Below are 17579 nucleotides of genomic sequence, written 5' to 3'. Positions count from 1 at the left end.
TTCCCAAACTTTTCATATATATATTGCTATATATATATATTGCTCTATATATATATAGAGCAATATATATATAGCGACATATATATATATAGCAAATATTATATATATATAATATTTGCTATATATATATATATATATGTATCAATAAATAGCAAATATTATATATATTTATATCATTTTCTTATTATATACATATATATATATATACATATATATATATGTATATATATATGATATTTGCTATATATTGATATACGTATATATTTAGCAAATTGGAGGCAATTTGCTGAGGCCCCCCTGGTGCACCCCACTTTTAAAATCACTGTACTAATCCAAAGTACTTAACACTGTTTTTGTGTGTACAAAATAAACAGTTGAACAACAACAAAATGCAAATGAAGACTGTAAAATGTTTTCTATTGCTGAATTTCAATAAAAGTAAAAAAAAAACATGAGATTCCCTCAAATTCAGTCATACTGTTTTTGAGAATGAGAGATGTAGTACACACACCGTACAGTTCTCTTTACAATGTTGCTCCACAAATACTGAAAGTGTAATACAGCCCTATAAAATAACTTATAAAACAATATATTATCACACGTATTGAGTGACAACTTTTGATTTTAGTTATTAGAAAGCATTAGCTCATTTTAGTAGACCCTTTTCTTATTTTATTAGACTTTTTTAGATTGCATTTACTATATTAAGTACTGGGCCTGTGTTGCTATTGTCGGATTGTTTTTGTTTTGAAATAGAAAGTATGACATTTATAGTATTTGTTTTTGCTGCTTTTATTTTGAAGGTTGTGTTTTGACATAAAGTTTCCTTTATGTTGCCGCTGAACGGAACCTTTCTGTCGGTGCGGTGTTTTCCAGGGGACACTGAATAACCTCAACACCATGTAGTGTCACAGAGAAATCGTTCCGGGGTTAGAACAAGGCCTATAAAAGGAGGCCAGGTCACGGGTCCTGGGGTGCGGGGTACAACGCATGCGTAGTGTAACTGAAGCTGCGGTCGTGCAGACCAGATTCTACTGCGCATGTGCAATACCCCCAGTGGTATGACGCGTGTGCAAGCCTCCTTTCTATAGGCCTTGTAGTTACAACAGGACAGTTGTTACGGTAGCTAACACATTTGTATGTTGTGTTGTTGTACATCTATGGTGTAGCTCACAGTAAATATGCGGTGGCGTGTTTTTACCGTCTGTGTTGACAGAGTGACAGTCTGAGGTAACCTTGAACGTCTTCTATGTTTATTACCGTGTTTAGTGTTTAGAGTTTAGTGGAGGTGACGTTGAGCTGTTGACGTTCACACTGAAGGCTTCCTGTCAACTCTCAGTTCTGCTAAATGAACCTTCATTAGCTCTCTGTTTTACCACAGGTAGTACTATTCTTATTGTATTATTTAGTCTCTTCGCTGGGCTGCTCCTCATAGCTCGAGTAACGTTAATCTGAACACTAGCTGCCATTGAAACATGCAACACAGCTGTCACCTGATTCAGTGACACTAAGAGGGCTGGCTGTCATGACTCGTGACTAAACTGACATTCAAACACCCATATTTTTTGTTGTAAACCTTACTTACTGCTCAGCCTACTTATTACTGAAAGGCACGTTGTTATTATATATATATATATATATATTATTGACAAAACAATCCCAACCCCTCAGATGTCCATGTATTCCCTTCACACAGACAGCTGAACTCTACCTAATGGAATGCAGTATAACAAGAATAAATACTTGTGTTCATTGAGCTGTTGAACTAAGTGAAAGGTGTTTTCCTCTCCTCTCCTTTAGTTCACCGGTGTGTAAGCAGCAGGTGCTCCATGTAGTGTGTTCCTTCCCCTTTGAGGCTGTCACCAGCTGTTTGAACTACAGCTCCAGAGGCAGGATGTCTGACAGTGGGAACCAGTCCTGTCTGATGGGAGCAGAGGACACCGTCTCCTTCCTGGTATGAAACCCTGTCCGTTGACATCTACAACATGATTGCTGTTCATTCTCTCTGCAAACTGTCTCCTATATCAGGCAACAGCTAGGAGGGACAAACGGTAAAGGTTTCAGTGTGTTGGTACAGTAATAATTGAATTCAGAGCTCATACGATTAACTTGTTTCAGGTAATCAGTTAGTTGGTAGACAGAGGATTCATCACCAGCTATTTTCATAATCAGTTAATTGATTGTGATTTGCTAGCGCCGAGATCGAAAAGTGGCTGATGGTGTGGCACTGTGGTTCAGCGGAATAAGCCGGTCCCTGGAGTGGTATGCTGCTCCTGTTCCACCCATGGATGTATTAAAAGAACTGGATACAGCGTTGGAGGCAGTGGCCCCATTCATTCCTATGAAAGTTGCTCAGTGGCACATGAAGCCAAAATGGCTCGACTTCCGTCTGGAAAAGTACCCGGATCTTGGGCACATGGAACATGCGCAGTAGCGTCCGCTCGGTCACACGACTCGGTCACGGGGTCCCAACACCATGCCGTCGTCACAGCTTGCGCTCCAGCCTCGTTCTGGGTCTCATTCAAATGAACGGAGGAAGGGAAATAACTCTGGAAGTCGCTATTAGCTCGTTTTACAACTTTAAAAACTTAATTTTTTAAATAAGGGCTATTAGAGTGTTCGTACTGGGAAGTTGATTGACCTAAAAAAAAATCATCCGCTGAGTTACAGACGTCCCTTTCCCAATGTAAGTCTATAGGAAAAATTATTTTCGGGTCCAATGCATCAAGTGACAATCACAGAAGTTGCAGTACAGCGGTTTGGCCACTACGAAAGTTGGGATCGACAACCGGCGCACTTCTTGGGGACTTGGTTCCACCGGCATATACCGTTTCCTAACGGCAGGTGCCGCTTGAAAGTGGTGGTAGGACACTGTCAGACTGTCATACCAGCACTTTCAAACGTTAACCGGTTATCATCGTGGCATAAGCCGTTTATACCGGCATAGATATGATAGACATCGGGGTATTTTCTCACTATAATCTATCTTTTAAGGCTAAAATAGAGGACGTACCCCGATGTTTATGCCAATCATATTTATGTCGGTACAAAACGGCATATGCCGCTGCAGGGAGTTAAATGCTGTGAATTAATAAATGTAAATCCCCCTTCCTGGCAGACAGGATGTATACCTGCCTCTGCAGACTCCAGCCAATATTGAAATTTACAGTAAAATTATCAGGTGTCTACGTAAAAACACACATTGTCATTTCAGACTATCCAAAGATATATTAAAGTGAGAAAATACCCTGACGTCTATCATATCTGTGCTGGTAGAAACGGCTTATGCCACAATGATAACCGGTTAACGTTTCAAAGAATTTATGCCTAATAATAATTAATATGCCATTTACGTATACCTAGTTAATGTTCCATGTCCTGGAGTTTTATTAATGTGAGATGAGGTGTATTATACCAGTATTATTTGGTTAGTTGCCTCTAAATTTATGTTATCGATTAGTCAGACTGGTTATGGTGGCTAGGAGGCTAGCTCTAGCCTCGGGGTACATCGGCAAGTATCAAATGACTTTATATATTTATGCTTACGGCGCTGTGTTGTTAATAAAGACAAAATATATCAGGAGCCGGTGCTGGTGTGACAGTCTGACAGAGGCCTACCACTTTAAAGCAGCACCTGCTGTTAGGAAATGGTATATGCTGGTGGTGGAACAGGAGCGGCATACCACTCCAAGGACTGGCTTATGCCACTGAACCACAGTTCCACACCATTAGCCACTTTTCAATCTCAGCGTCACTCCAAAATCACAGACCATTCAGTGGTTGCAGCTTCTCTACTGTGAGAATTTGCTGCTTTGCTGTTTTATACCACTGCCATCCCTCGCCTTCAGAGAAAATTCAGGCTTAGCTCTGTTAAAGGCCTTTAAGCCTGCTTAAAGGGTCTGTTCACCGTGTTCACCATACAGTATGAACGCGATATGTCAGGAACACCTGGAGGGAATTTCTTATAATTTGGCACAAACGGCCACCTGAACTCAAGGATGAACTAATTAGAATCTGGTGGTCAAAGGTGAAAGGATAAAATGATGAAGTGATTACATTTTGGACAGACATGGATGTAAACTGCAACTTGACTGTTTGGCGGAGGCATTCAACTGCGAGGTAGTAATTCTAGTTATTTAGTAATTATTTATTTCACCTTTATTTAATCAGGATATCACTTGAGATAGAATCTCTTTTCCAAGGGAGACCTGGGTCAGGACAGCGCACCAGTTTACAGTTTAAATAGAAATAAAACACAACAGACAAACACAATCATCAAACACACAAGGAAGAGACTAAATCCAGCTCAAATAAAGCAGTTGCATTTCTATAAACATGAACGTCTTTACAAAATTCCATGACAATCCATCCAGTGACTATTCTACTTATTGACCTGTCTGTCCCGGTCCACAGGTGTGTGTCTTTCATGCATGTGAGGAATGGGCAGGCCTCGGTCAGTTGGAGGACTACCTGAGTGTTCTGGAGTACCTGCTCTGGGTCTTCACCCCTCTGGCCATCGTCTTCATCCTGCCCTTCCTCATCGTCATCCTCCTGTACCTCTCTATACTCTTCCTTCATGTCTACAAGGTATGCAAACCCTCTTTCACCCATCTGCACTCTCACGTCTAATGTTTACCTAATGTTTAGTATGTGTACTTGCAAGTAATGTATCAGAGGGATTTATAAGAAGAGAATAATAATGAGGTCCTGCAAGCCCAAACAGATCTGTTATTTGACAGTCATGTCCAGTCACAGTCATTAAATCGAAGCTTAAACAAAGGGGAATATTAGGAATACAGCGTTACGGACAAAGCTATTGAAATGACACCCAGGTTGCTGTTTTCCCATCCTCTCTTTGAGCTACTCCAAACCGTATACTTTCTGATGTTTTCTTCTAACAGAGGAAGAATCAGCTGAGGGAAGCTTACTGCAACAACCTGTGGGACGGAGCCAGGAAGACCCTGGCTACTCTGTGGGACGGACATGGAGCCATATGGCATGGTAAGACACCGTCATGGACTTCATTTATTGAAGATTCTGTCCCTTCAGATAGGATTTATACACTTGTTATCACCATCTGAGGTGAATCTGCACTTCTTCCTGTCAGTGCTGATATTGAGCCCCTGAGCTTGATGGAAGGCATATGTGAAGAAATGCGTGTCTTTGCCTTATACCTAAGCTTTGCAGTAGAAATGTGTTGTTTGTGTTTATCAATGTAGTATTTTATTTATTTCTTACTGTCTGGGGGCACCGACCTGTGAGAATACCCAAACAAACCTCTAATGTATATTTACTGTCGGCTTCCTCTTCCTCTTTCTGTCCCTGAGCACATGTACCTTATATTGTCTGTGCTTGCTAGTTTCTATATGAACAGTTATTATGGGAAATCAATTAACAACACAAAACAATGACAAATATTGATCCAGAAACCCTCACAGGTACTGCATTTAGCATAAAACAATATGCTCAAATCATAACATGGCAAACTGCAGCCCAACAGACAACAACAGCTGTCAGTGTGTCAGTGTGCTGACTTGACTATGACTTGCCCCAAACTGCATGTGATGATCATAAAGTGGGCATGTCTGTAAAGGGGAGACTCGTGGGTACCCATAGAACCCATTTACATATCTTGAGATCAGAGGTCAAGGGACCCCTTTGAAAATGGCCATGACATGTTTTCCTATATACGAAAAGCTAGTATGACACCAACGGATTCATTAGGTTTTCTAGTTTCATATGATGCCAGTATCTTCACTCTGAGCCCGCTACAACGTCCGACAGATCGATTGCATTAAAGAAATTAGTGGCGTTAAAAAGATTTTACGTTAATGTGTTATTAATATTTATATATATATATATATATGTATGTATGTATGTAAGTATATACATATATATATATATATATATATATATATATATATATACAGTATGGTATTATTTAGTTCTGTTTTCTCACTTTGCACCTTTTTTTCTAAATGCCATACATGTCTTGTCAAATTGGTGAATATGCTTACCACATTATGTCAACCAGGCGTAAGCCTGTGGGGAGATCATGCATGCGGTCGTGTGTGTGTGTGTGTATCTGTCTGTCTGTCCGCAGCTAATCTCTCATACTACTACACCCGTCAGCCTCATATTTTTTGTGCTCATTTGTGACTGTATGTTCAAGGACCTCTCGTGGTTGTGATGATTCACTCTTTTTGAAATACCTATCTTATTGACTGTTTTATAACATCATTGATTGCTGACACTTCACTCCTCTTTACGGGGCGATAGGGGCCGCAAGTGATCAACAACTGGTTCAGTAGCAAAAGGCATTTCCAGTAATCAAACAAGCCTTACCTGTTGCAGGCCACATTTTGGCCTCTGTCATGGATCAAAAACTAACATCCATAAAAAAGTTTGGTCTCATTTTGAACTGGAGCATCTGCAGATTAATTCTATACCCGATATGTTATGATCCACTAAAGTTAGGCACCATACGAAATGAATGAAGCCCTGTTTTTGTTATCTTCGCCGCCATCTTGACTGTAAGGAAGCCAGGAGGCAAAACTGAGTGAGATTCAAGTCTTCTTTGTTTGGTAGGGGAGAGGGAGACACACCTGGTGGAGATCTGCTCTCTACTGAGTGCACTTTTCTAGTTGGCTTGTGTTTGCATGTGTTTTCTAAGCTGTGAGTGCATTTAGCTCTCAGGGCCACAGTACTTATTCGCTTTTAATGGAATAACATGCATTCCTCATGTTCTCTGACGTGTGTACCAGGTTATGAGATCCATGGGATGGAGAAGATCCCTGACGACGGACCAGCACTGATAGTGTACTATCATGGAGCCATTCCCATAGACTACTATTACTTTCTGGCCAATGTTATCATCCAGAAGGGACGGCCCTGCCACTCTGTAGCCGACCACTTCCTCTTCAAGGTCCCAGGTACTCACATTGTGCTTCACACATGAATGCATACACCACTAATCTCCACAAGAACTGCTGATCTCCTCATATGTGCATCTGGTTTACTTTTCATTTTGTTGTTTTGAATTGCTTCTTTTCACACAAATTCAGGCTTAGCTAAAAGGTTTAAACTCTTAACTCCAACTTTATCTCAATCATGCAAGTCCACTGTTTAGACTTTCATATGTGTATTATAATCAAGGAGCAGCTTCCTGGTCTGAAAAGTGAAGCCAATGCTGAGGTGCCTTAAACTTCCATTCTTTCTAACAGCCAGCAGGGGGCGACTTCTCTGGTTGCAAAAAGAACTCTTCCCCTCGGCTCTTTCTTATCCTGCTGTGTCCTTTCCCTAAATCCCCCTGTCCCCGTTCCTCCAGGTTTCAAGTTACTGTTGGAGGTGTTCAGTGTGATCCACGGTCCTCAGGAGGAGTGTGTGCGGGCTCTGAGGAACGGCCACCTGTTGGGCATTTCTCCAGGAGGAGTGCGGGAGGCTCTGTTCAGTGATGAGACCTACCCTCTCATCTGGGGCAAACGCAGAGGCTTCGCCCAGGTCGCCATCGACTCTCAAGTGGTGCGTTGTTCTTCCTGAACTCTACTGTCATATAAAAAATATATATGACATGCGTGGGAGTAATGCAGTGATGCTCAAAGTGGGGTCCGTGTCCACTAAATAATTTGCTATAAATTATAAAGTTGTGCTGTATCATTAAAAAGTACATATCTACAGATGGGGACCATTTGCACCTATAAAACAAACATATTGTGTCCATTACTCCCACCCATGTTAGCTTTGGGCCAATAGAATAGTAAACCTCTGATATGATTGTGACTAGCGATGTTAATAATTAACCGTTTAACCGTTAACCGACATTAAGCATTTTAACTGATTAACGCTATCGTTTAAACCGGTTAAAAGAAATATTAATAATTAATTAAAAAGCTGAGAAAAACTCATCACTGTAAGGGGAAAAGCTGGTCCACCTTAAGAGAGTCTGAGCCGGCGTTACAGATACAGGAAGTTGGCTCGGGTCTTGAGCTCGCTTGAGCGGAGGAGTTGTAGCCTCGTAGCATTTATTCACTGTCAAATAAATGTACACACTCTGTCTGCCACACCTACGTTCACAGCTATAACGTCACACACACACACTCGCTGAAGTTTCGCTGCACTGACAGACCGTTTAACGGGTCCCTGGCCCGTACAAGTTAGAGAACCCCTGGAATAATGGACACAACATGGTTATTTTAATTGCGGAAATGGTCCCCATCTGTAGATATGTACTTTTTAATGATACAGCACAGTTTTATAATTTATAGCAAATTATTTCGTGGACCTCCTGACAGAGTTCCACGGACCCCACTTTGAGAATCACTGACCCAGAGGAATCTGTGATATAATCAAACTAACAGTGCGTTTCATTTGGTCGCTTGTTAAAGCTGCAGTTGGTAAATTGGAGCAAATATGAAAAAGAAATATTTTCATATTTATCACTATATCCTGACAGTAGTGCATGAGACAGATAACCTGTGAAAGAAATCAGGTTCCTCTGCCTCCTCCTGTGCTTCTATTGGTATTTGTAGGATTTCGGTCAAACTAGGCAGCGCTGATCAAATATGAATCAATATTCTAGTTACTGTAATGACTATTTCTTTCCTCAGATGTTGTCAGAAACATCTTGTAGTGTACTGTTTAGCTGTAATATGAGAGAGTTTGCTCCAGCTGATGGGCGGTGCTTGGTTTTGGCTCAACTGTTTCAATATAGCGGGGGCGTCACAAACTTTCAAATGGTTCATTCAAATTGTCTTAAAAACGGCATGTCTGGATTGTTCTGAATAACAGTTAACTAATTAGATTCTCGTTACTCTGCCCTTACAGTAAACATGCAGCATCCTTGTATCCATGTTAGACCTTTGCAGTGTAGAAAGAACCTCGTCTCTAATCTTCTCTCTCTTTCTTCCAGCCAGTAATTCCAATGTTTACTCAAAATCTGCGGGAAGGCTTCAGATCTCTGGGGACACTCAGTAAGTGTAGAAGAAAGCTCAAATCACAAAGATAGCTGATGGCATCACTGATGGACGCACACCTTGAACTTCACAAAGGACACAGTCACACGACATTCCATACACATGTTGCAGGTAGATGTTGTATCCAGCTGTTTGAAGAGCGTAGTGACACTCTCACTACTTACACGATACTTGTTAGTAGATATATTCAGTGTTCGTTTTGGTCTGCACATGCAAGTTTGACTATTACCAGACGTGTGGTAGCAAGGGCAGGGTGCTGACCTGACTCAGGTGGATATGAATCTTCTCTTGACATTTCTCCATGTTATATGCTTTCTCTCTCTCTCTCTCTGTCTTTTGTCATTCAGGATTTTTCCGCTGGATGTATGAGAGTTTTCGCATCCCTTTTGCTCCCGTCTACGGTGGATTTCCTGTGAAGTTCCGGACGTTCCTCGGTGATCCCATCCCGTATGACCCCAACGTAAACGCCGCAGAGCTGGCAGAGAAAGTCAGTGAGCTTTCTTTCTTTCTTCTCTTCTCTTCCATTTAAATAATGTGAGCATTGACCATTACACAGTCCATTGGGTTGAGTCTATAAGATTTCTAACCCTTGTGCCTCACTAGGGACATTTTGGGGTTTTAAATCTTTCGATCATTTTGGCTGTATTAATGCATATGGCATGCATTTTGGCAAGGGGGGGAGTTTTTTTTTTCTAATTTAGGAAGTTCAACCTCAGCTCCTATAATAGTAAGTCTATAACAGACACTCAGACCCGTAATATGTCCCCATTGAAACCCATTAAAACAACAGTTTTTGATCCCACAGCCGTTACTGCATAAAATAAAAAGAAAGAAAAAAAGCAGTAGATGACGGGATGAGAGACAACGTAGTGTAACGTTCTACAGACATAAGAAGGCCGCTGAATGAGAGAGGCATCCGCCGATACGTTACACGGAAACACACCGTGTTAATAACAAGCCGACCACCTCGCGGTACAGCTAGCTGTGAGCTGTGATCTGTTTTTAAAGTCAGGCATCTTGGCGGAGGTCTGTGCTTTCCGAGTGCCATTCTAATTTTGACTATTTTCAACCAGATTGAGGCATTTTCTCATGTTTGCCCTATTGGTAAAATATATGCTATTCTCCTGCTTTCCACTAGTGGCATCACTGCTGTATTATGGAGCACTGCAGTGTTTGATGCAATGCATCGAAATCAATGTTGTTGCTAATCATCGACATATCCCAGACTGTGAAAAAATAAACCCCTCTAGCATTTAGTATAGAGAGAAAACAGTGGTGTTATGTAAACAAACTGGCATGTAAAGGGTTACAAGTCTGAAAATTAATTACTATTTGGTAGTTATGATCAGGACTGATGTTGGTTAAAAGATTTAACTCGGTGAAAGTGGAAAATAATATGAATATATAGTATTTTAGTGCAGTTTTTTGAAGCAGACAGTTTTGTCCTCTAAGGACATCAGAGCAACTTTTTAAAGTGAGGCACAAGGGTTAAATCTGTGACTGTATTTTTTAGTTAACACTGTATTTGTCATAACAATGATATTATTGATTTTATATTACATTGTTTAGTACAGAATCTCACAGGCGTCATGGAGGAAAAAACTATTTGTGTGCACAGTGGCAGCAGCTCCCATCACTGTAATTCTAAATCTGTGTGAGCTGTTCTATAAAACAGCAGTTGTCCATCAGTCATACGCCGTGCTGTTGCTCCGCAGATACAGCAGGCGGTCCAGGCTCTGATAGACCAGCACCAGCAGATCCCGGGGAACATCCTGAGAGCCTTGTTGGAAAGATTTCACACCAAACACAAAGAGCACTAACACCAGCAGTGCAACAACAACAGAGACAAGCTATACGGTGCGTAACCAAAAGGACCCGTCACGTCAGCTCAGACGGCTGCAGTGTGCACAGGTTTGGTGGCCTCACACGTTGGAATATTTGCACAGCTTTCTTCTCAACACTACTGACTGCAGCTGCTGAGGTTCGTTTGACACACTAGTTCTTTGTATCGCACCTTTCTCACATGTTTCCTTGCGACTTATCTGGTGAATCTGTTTCAAAGCTACACCTCGTGAAGTTGTGATATTGGACTTGACAATAATCATACCTCAAAAAACGATAAATGAAAGGATAATTATTTTTTCAAAACAGACATGCACAATATCTAATTCAGTGTGTTGTGATGTCTTTGTCGTTGATGTTCTCAGTTTAAATATATGGGATTCAGGCAACTTCTTTTTATTGGAAATTGTGATAGAAGTACATTTATGTCATCATAATGTTGGTTAGTCAATACATTTGGTTTATTGTCCTTTACCTATAAATTGCAGTGACTATGCAGACAATTGTATACTTAACATCACTCTGAGTTTCACTCGACCTGGAGCAAGCACACACTAATTCCTGACTCGACAGGCGGAGTAGACGGAGCTGAACGCAGCGGCTCAGTTGGCCCACTATAAAAGGCGTTTTGGTTTTCATGTCTTTAAAGTTGGAGTTTCCGGTATGAGCCAGTATAGTTGCCCCAGGTACATACCAGACACTGACCTAAAGGTTAAAGGAGTATGACAACATGGTGTAACTTGTATGTAGAGTTAGGTCTAGGTATTGTTTAAGAGATTACGATACCAGTACCAGTAGGAATGGGAATCGCAGAACATTTTTTGGACGCGCCACCATTTTTGGAGGGTAGCGTACGGAGCTACAGTAGACTGTCATTATCTGTCAATCGTTCATCATCACAAATGGATAAAGTACGTTCGAAAGACAAATGCCCATATAAAGAGAAGCTGACAGACACAAAGGGGCGACTTATTACAAAATTGAAGTTAGTTTATGATCTCCATCCTTATGAATTAGGAGGACCTTAACAGTTTTCCACCCATTACAGTCAATGATGTGTTTTGGCGTAAGTGAAAACCTGTCAGCAGTTCACAATATGTAAATCTTTCGGAGGCCGATGTCCAGTTTAAAAACGGGCGGGTGTATGACATTAAGATCTACAAGCCAAATGCCAACTACACAATCATCCGGACAAAGATAAACTAGCTAATGTTATGCAAACAGAATACTAAGAAAATGTTGACTAATACTGCATATCTAATCTACCGGTATCTTGCAAAATGAAACCCATAACATTAGCCTACCTTTGTGTCTGACTGTATACTATACAGTATATACTACAATTCAGCTTTTGAATATGATTCACTGTGCAGTGTTTAGTGTTATCTTTTGAACAGCCAGCGGATGACACTCGTACACTTTATCCTCCAAAAATGGCCAATTTACTGTTGGTGACGTCCCATTCCCATTCCTTATACCAGTACCCTTAAAGTGATACCGATACCAAGAGAGTACTTCATTTGATACCTTTTTTTCTACTTCTTTCGAGACCCATCATGTGACTGGAAGCTGTGTGTGTGTGTGTATCCAACTGACTAGCTGATCACCACCGCTCTGCACTCATTTGGCGGTTACCGCAACAATGTCGTTCTGCCATCGTGGGTCGGTACGCCGTTGTCGCGGAAGCATAACGTACACCCTCACGTTATCTCTTTCCTAGGATGGCGAAGGCATGACCCTCACTACTCTGCCTCTTATTGGATTACCCTGACGTTCTTACCCTAACCCTAACCAATCTCACTCCTCATGCCTAAACCTAACCAACGAAGGCAAGTACCAGTACTACTAGCCAATCGGAGGCAGAGTAGGGCGGGTCATGCTAGGAAAACAAAATTTGACCTCCGGTTCCCCCTAAGATTAATACTGTTAACTCTGTCAGCACTGCTGCCATTGTTAGCAACGTTAGCCATCGTCATGTTGCGAGCCGTGTGCAGGCAATCCCAGCTGTTTGGGTTGTAGCTGCTGTGGCAGTGGGCCAATCACACTTGACATTAAATCAAAGGACGCTTGTGGTGATTGGCTGCTGCAGCAAAACCATACAAATAGTCCTTTCTTCCAGATCTGGGTACAAAAAGGATCGAATGCAGGTGACGTTTGACTGGAGAAGTTTGGATACTCCTTGATACTGGGTTATTTCAGTCGATACCTTAAAGGCATCGTGTACCGATACTCAGCCCTATATACACACATACAATAGAAAACAGCATTCTTCATTCTAGAGATCACACAGTGTTCATTATATTGACTATACATAAATTCCAGTGGGTTTCTTTATCCCTCAATTCATTGATGAATTAATGCAGATAATGATGCTTTACGCTTTATTCTTCAGGCGTCTTACTTTTTTTCTAATTTCCTGGAAAGTGTCCCAATCATTTAAAAAAAATAAAAAAAAATAATCTGTTGTGTCGTTAATAATTAGGACATGTCTTAGAAATTGGCTATCTAACTTGGTAGTAGAGTTATAAGAAAAAGGGTGGGAAATTATAGGGACAAGGAGAATGTTCTTTCCCCCCTGGATATTAACGACTGCTTATAACCTCCACCGACCTCCACTCTTCAGCTACCATGTTAAACACTGAATGGAGCAGGTCTTTAACCAGCTGAACACCTTGTCCATTCCCCCTATAAGTAGTCATTCAATAGGTACATACTAGCTAATTTACTCAGGAAAGTTCCAGGATATCAATGGACTGTCAAAATAAAGCGTTACCTAATGAACCTGTAAAAATCAGTAATGAAAAAGTCCCAGTTATGTAAACAGTTGTAGTCCTTTCACTAAACGTAGTTCTTCTCACACTACAGTAGCTTCTAACTGACTGTAGACAGAGGCTGGACAAAATAACTAGAACACCTGAGACCGTCACAGAGGTGTCGATTCACCTCTTTGTGAAGTTTATGTAGTATAAAATGACATTATATTGTAATGTGTTCTTTTTATTTTGTCTATTTTGCACAAATATATATTTCCAATAGAATTGGGCTTTAAAATGAACCAAATCACAGACATATGGTAGATAACTCCTGGTATGATTATTTCTCTTCTTTTTTTTTATTGTCAGTGAACCGTCCACTGTTAACTGAGGGATTATTTTGGGTGGGCCTGTCACGATAACTACTTTTGTTGGAAGATATACTGTCCCCGAAATAATTGTGCCATTTTATACCACTGATATATAATGACAATATAATAGCATAAGAATGCAAGTACATCCTTTCAAAGAGCAATGAACTTTTAATTCTTAACAACATTCAGACATTGGCAGTGGAATGTGAAAAAAATTACAACAATCTAAATAAATAAAACAAATAAAATAAAACCACACAACCAAAAACAATAAATAAAATGGACTCTCGTACTCTGTTAACAAAAATGTGCAATGTCTGCACAATGTCCAAGTCTTATTATGGTAGAGGAAACCCCGCCGTTTATTCTAGGATCATGTTGGCTAAAATCCTGGTGACATTCGTATTATCATTCGTAAACAAAAAGGCGTGTAAACACAACGAGCAATATGGAGGTCAGCAAAAATGATCGAGGTCATGTCCATATATATCGTACGATAAGTCAATGACTTAAAAATATCGAGGTCATGTTCATATATCGTCAATAATGTAAAAATGATCAAGGTCATATCCATATATCGTATGATAAGTCAATAACGTAAAAATGATCGAAGTCATGTCCATATATCGTACGATAACTCAATAACGTGAAAATGATCGAGGTCATGTCCATATACCGTACATAAGTTGATAACGTAAAAATGATCGAGGTCATGTCTATATATTGTACGATACATCTATAACGTAAAAACGATCGAGGTCATGTCCATATGTTGTAAAATAACTCGATAACATAAAAATGTTCAAGGTTATGTCCATTTATCGTACGCTAAATTGATTACATAAAAATGATCCAGGTCATATCCATATATCGTACGACAAGTTGATAACGTAAAAATGATCGAAGTCATGTCCATATATCGTACGATAACTCAATAACGTGAAAATGATCGAGGTCATGTCCATATACCGTACATAAGTTGATAACGTAAAAATGATCGAGGTCATGTCTATATATTGTACGATACATCTATAGCGTAAAAACGATCGAGGTCATGTCCATATATTGTACATAAGTAAGTAACGTAAAAATGATCGAAGTCATGTCTATATATCGTACGATAACTCGATAACGTAAAAATTATCAAAGTCATGTCTATATATCGTACGATAACTCGATAACGTAAAAACGATCGAAGTCATGCCCACATATCGTACAATAAACCGATAAGGTAATTACCATGACAGGCCTAACCTTGGGGTTGTCAGTGTCAGACCATCTCATGTTGATTGCTTCCAATTGTACAACCTTTTTAATACAGTATATTGATTTTGTTGTAAGAAGTTTCCATTGGCTCAGAAGCAACAGCAACCATCTTGTTCTGAGACCATTAGTTGATCAACTCAAAATGAATCAACGCCGATTTATGTTACCGTGAGGATTTGCTGCTTTTCTTTTGATATTGGACTTTTGGTCGGGCAAAACAGGACATTTGAAGACATTACTTTGTGCTCCAGGAACTCACGATAAAATGCATTTTACACTATTTCTTTTGACATTTTACAGATTAAAACAATTCATGGATCAATTGAAAGAAAAAAATCAATTGATTAATCAATAATGAAATTATTCGTTGTAGCCCTTTAAATAGCAGTGGACTTTGATGTGCCATACCTCTGAAAATGCCAAACGAGATCTGATAGGTGAGCTGATGCAGTAGGTGCCTTTTATCAGTCACAGGTAACTGACAAACTGAGGATAGAATATGACTAGTAAACTATATTTAGTTAAAGAATATCAAATAGATGAAAGACATAAATTACCTTTGAGCAGAGGGCAGGTTTTAAAATTCTGTTTGAAGATACCAGCACTGTCAGCTCTCCTCAACTCCTCTGTCAGGCTGTTCCAACAGCTCAGAGATGAGAGCTAAAAGCTGCCTTACCAAAGGGTTTCACTGTGGAATGACTCTTAAAGGGACAGTGTGTACGATTTGGTGGTATCTAGTGGTGTGGTTGCAGATTGCAACCAACTGAGTACCCCTCCGCTCACTCCTCCCTTTCCAAGACTGCGGTACCGTGAGCCGCCGAGTGCAAAAGCGTGGTAACGCTGTTAGCCTCGCTCAGAGGCCATCCTTACCATAATAACACTACTTTAGGAGCACCGGAAGTCAGACGGCGGCTGGCGGTATCACAGTTTTGCACTCTGCAGCTCACGTTACCGCAGTTTGACGAGCGTTTCGGAGAACTACCGTGGCCTTCAGGTAACATCAAACCACAATAGATGCTCTGTAGAGCCAGTGTTTGGTTTGTCCTCTTCTGGGCTACCGTAGAAACATGACAGAGCAACATGGCGGACTCCATGAAGAGGACCTGCTCCCCATATAGATATGAAGGACTCATTCTTATTTTCAGGTCATTTATACACATTAATGAAAACATAGTTGTGAATATTATATTCCATTTCTGCCAATAGATCCCCCGAAATGCTACACGCTGTTACTGAGAAGGGTACAACACAGAAGAACTGACATTAAAGGAATACTTCAATCCCCAAATGATCTTTTATATATCAATTACTCACCCCGCGTTACCTTGAATTCTTGAATAAAACTTTGTTTTTCTGTCACGCCAACGGAGAATCACAAAAACGGAGAAAAGTCTTGAATGAACTGAAGTGAACGGAGGCCGCGTTTAACAACAGCTAAACTATGTCGAAAGAATCCGTTAACAAAACGCAGGCGCGCTGCTCACGTGTGAGAGTCCAGACGAGTCCAAAGTGTTTTAAACAGTCAGGTTTTAGAGAAGATGCATGTGTTTGGGAAGTAGTGAGCATCCGACTGGATAAATGAGACCTGGATTATACCACATGAGTTGGGTGAGAGTTTGTAAACGGATGTTTTGATATAGTTTTGTGCTGTTAAACGTGACCCTCTAGTTAAGTCTTTTTTTTCAAGAATTCAAGTTACCACGGGGGGGTGGGTATTTGATTTACAAACGGTCATTTTGGGGGTGAAGTATTCCTTTAAAGGCGGGTAAATAGAAATGTTCTGCAAATAAGTCTCAAGTTGAATTCAAGTAAATAAGATTAAATGAAATGATCACTGTAAGAAAACATGTTATGCACTTCAGTGTGATTTCTATAATTGTGGGCCTACTGTATAGATGTGTGTTTGTGTGTGTATGTGGTCCAACAGCCAGGGAACAGACCAAAACTGAGCCTTTCAATGACAGCTCATACCACCAGCAGCGTCCACTCACAGAACTCAAGTATCTTCTCACTGTAATATTTATCATATCCCTATAAATAGTGATCTGTCACTTTATTGTATACATTGCATGAGTATGTAAATGTTGTGATTCAAAACATGGTTTTACACACATAGTCATCAAAGTATCACTGCCAACTCTGATTATTTTCATTTTTAAAGAATCCTTTGTGAGACCAACTGTGTTTTTGAGTGATGTCTAACGGGAGGCTTTTCCTTCTGTAACCTGGTTGCCTTTTTATTTCCATATTTATGGATTTCATTCGTTTTGAAATGATCTAACATGTCTTTTTAAATTATGTCAATATATAATTGTTGCACTTTTAAATATTGAGATTCAATCCAACCTGTTAATAAATCTATTTTATTAAGA

General features: G+C 40.2%; 1 protein-coding gene across 1 annotated transcript; it reads left to right on the top strand.

The window, feature by feature from the left end:
• The first annotated feature begins 1077 nt into the window (after positions 1-1077).
• On the top strand, positions 1078-17579 carry tmem68 (transmembrane protein 68). The gene is made up of 10 exons (XM_074652224.1): positions 1078-1230; positions 1801-1954; positions 4414-4587; positions 4902-5001; positions 6765-6932; positions 7328-7521; positions 8909-8969; positions 9320-9459; positions 10688-14764; positions 15018-17579. The coding sequence occupies exons 2-9, from the start codon at positions 1895-1897 to the stop codon at positions 10790-10792; spliced, it is 1002 nt and encodes a 333-aa protein (XP_074508325.1). The 5' UTR covers positions 1078-1230; positions 1801-1894; the 3' UTR covers positions 10793-14764; positions 15018-17579.

This window comes from Sebastes fasciatus, chromosome 11, assembly GCF_043250625.1.
Source record: "Sebastes fasciatus isolate fSebFas1 chromosome 11, fSebFas1.pri, whole genome shotgun sequence".
Lineage (NCBI taxonomy): Eukaryota > Metazoa > Chordata > Actinopteri > Perciformes > Sebastidae > Sebastes > Sebastes fasciatus.
This window is presented reverse-complemented; position numbering and strand designations above follow the sequence as displayed.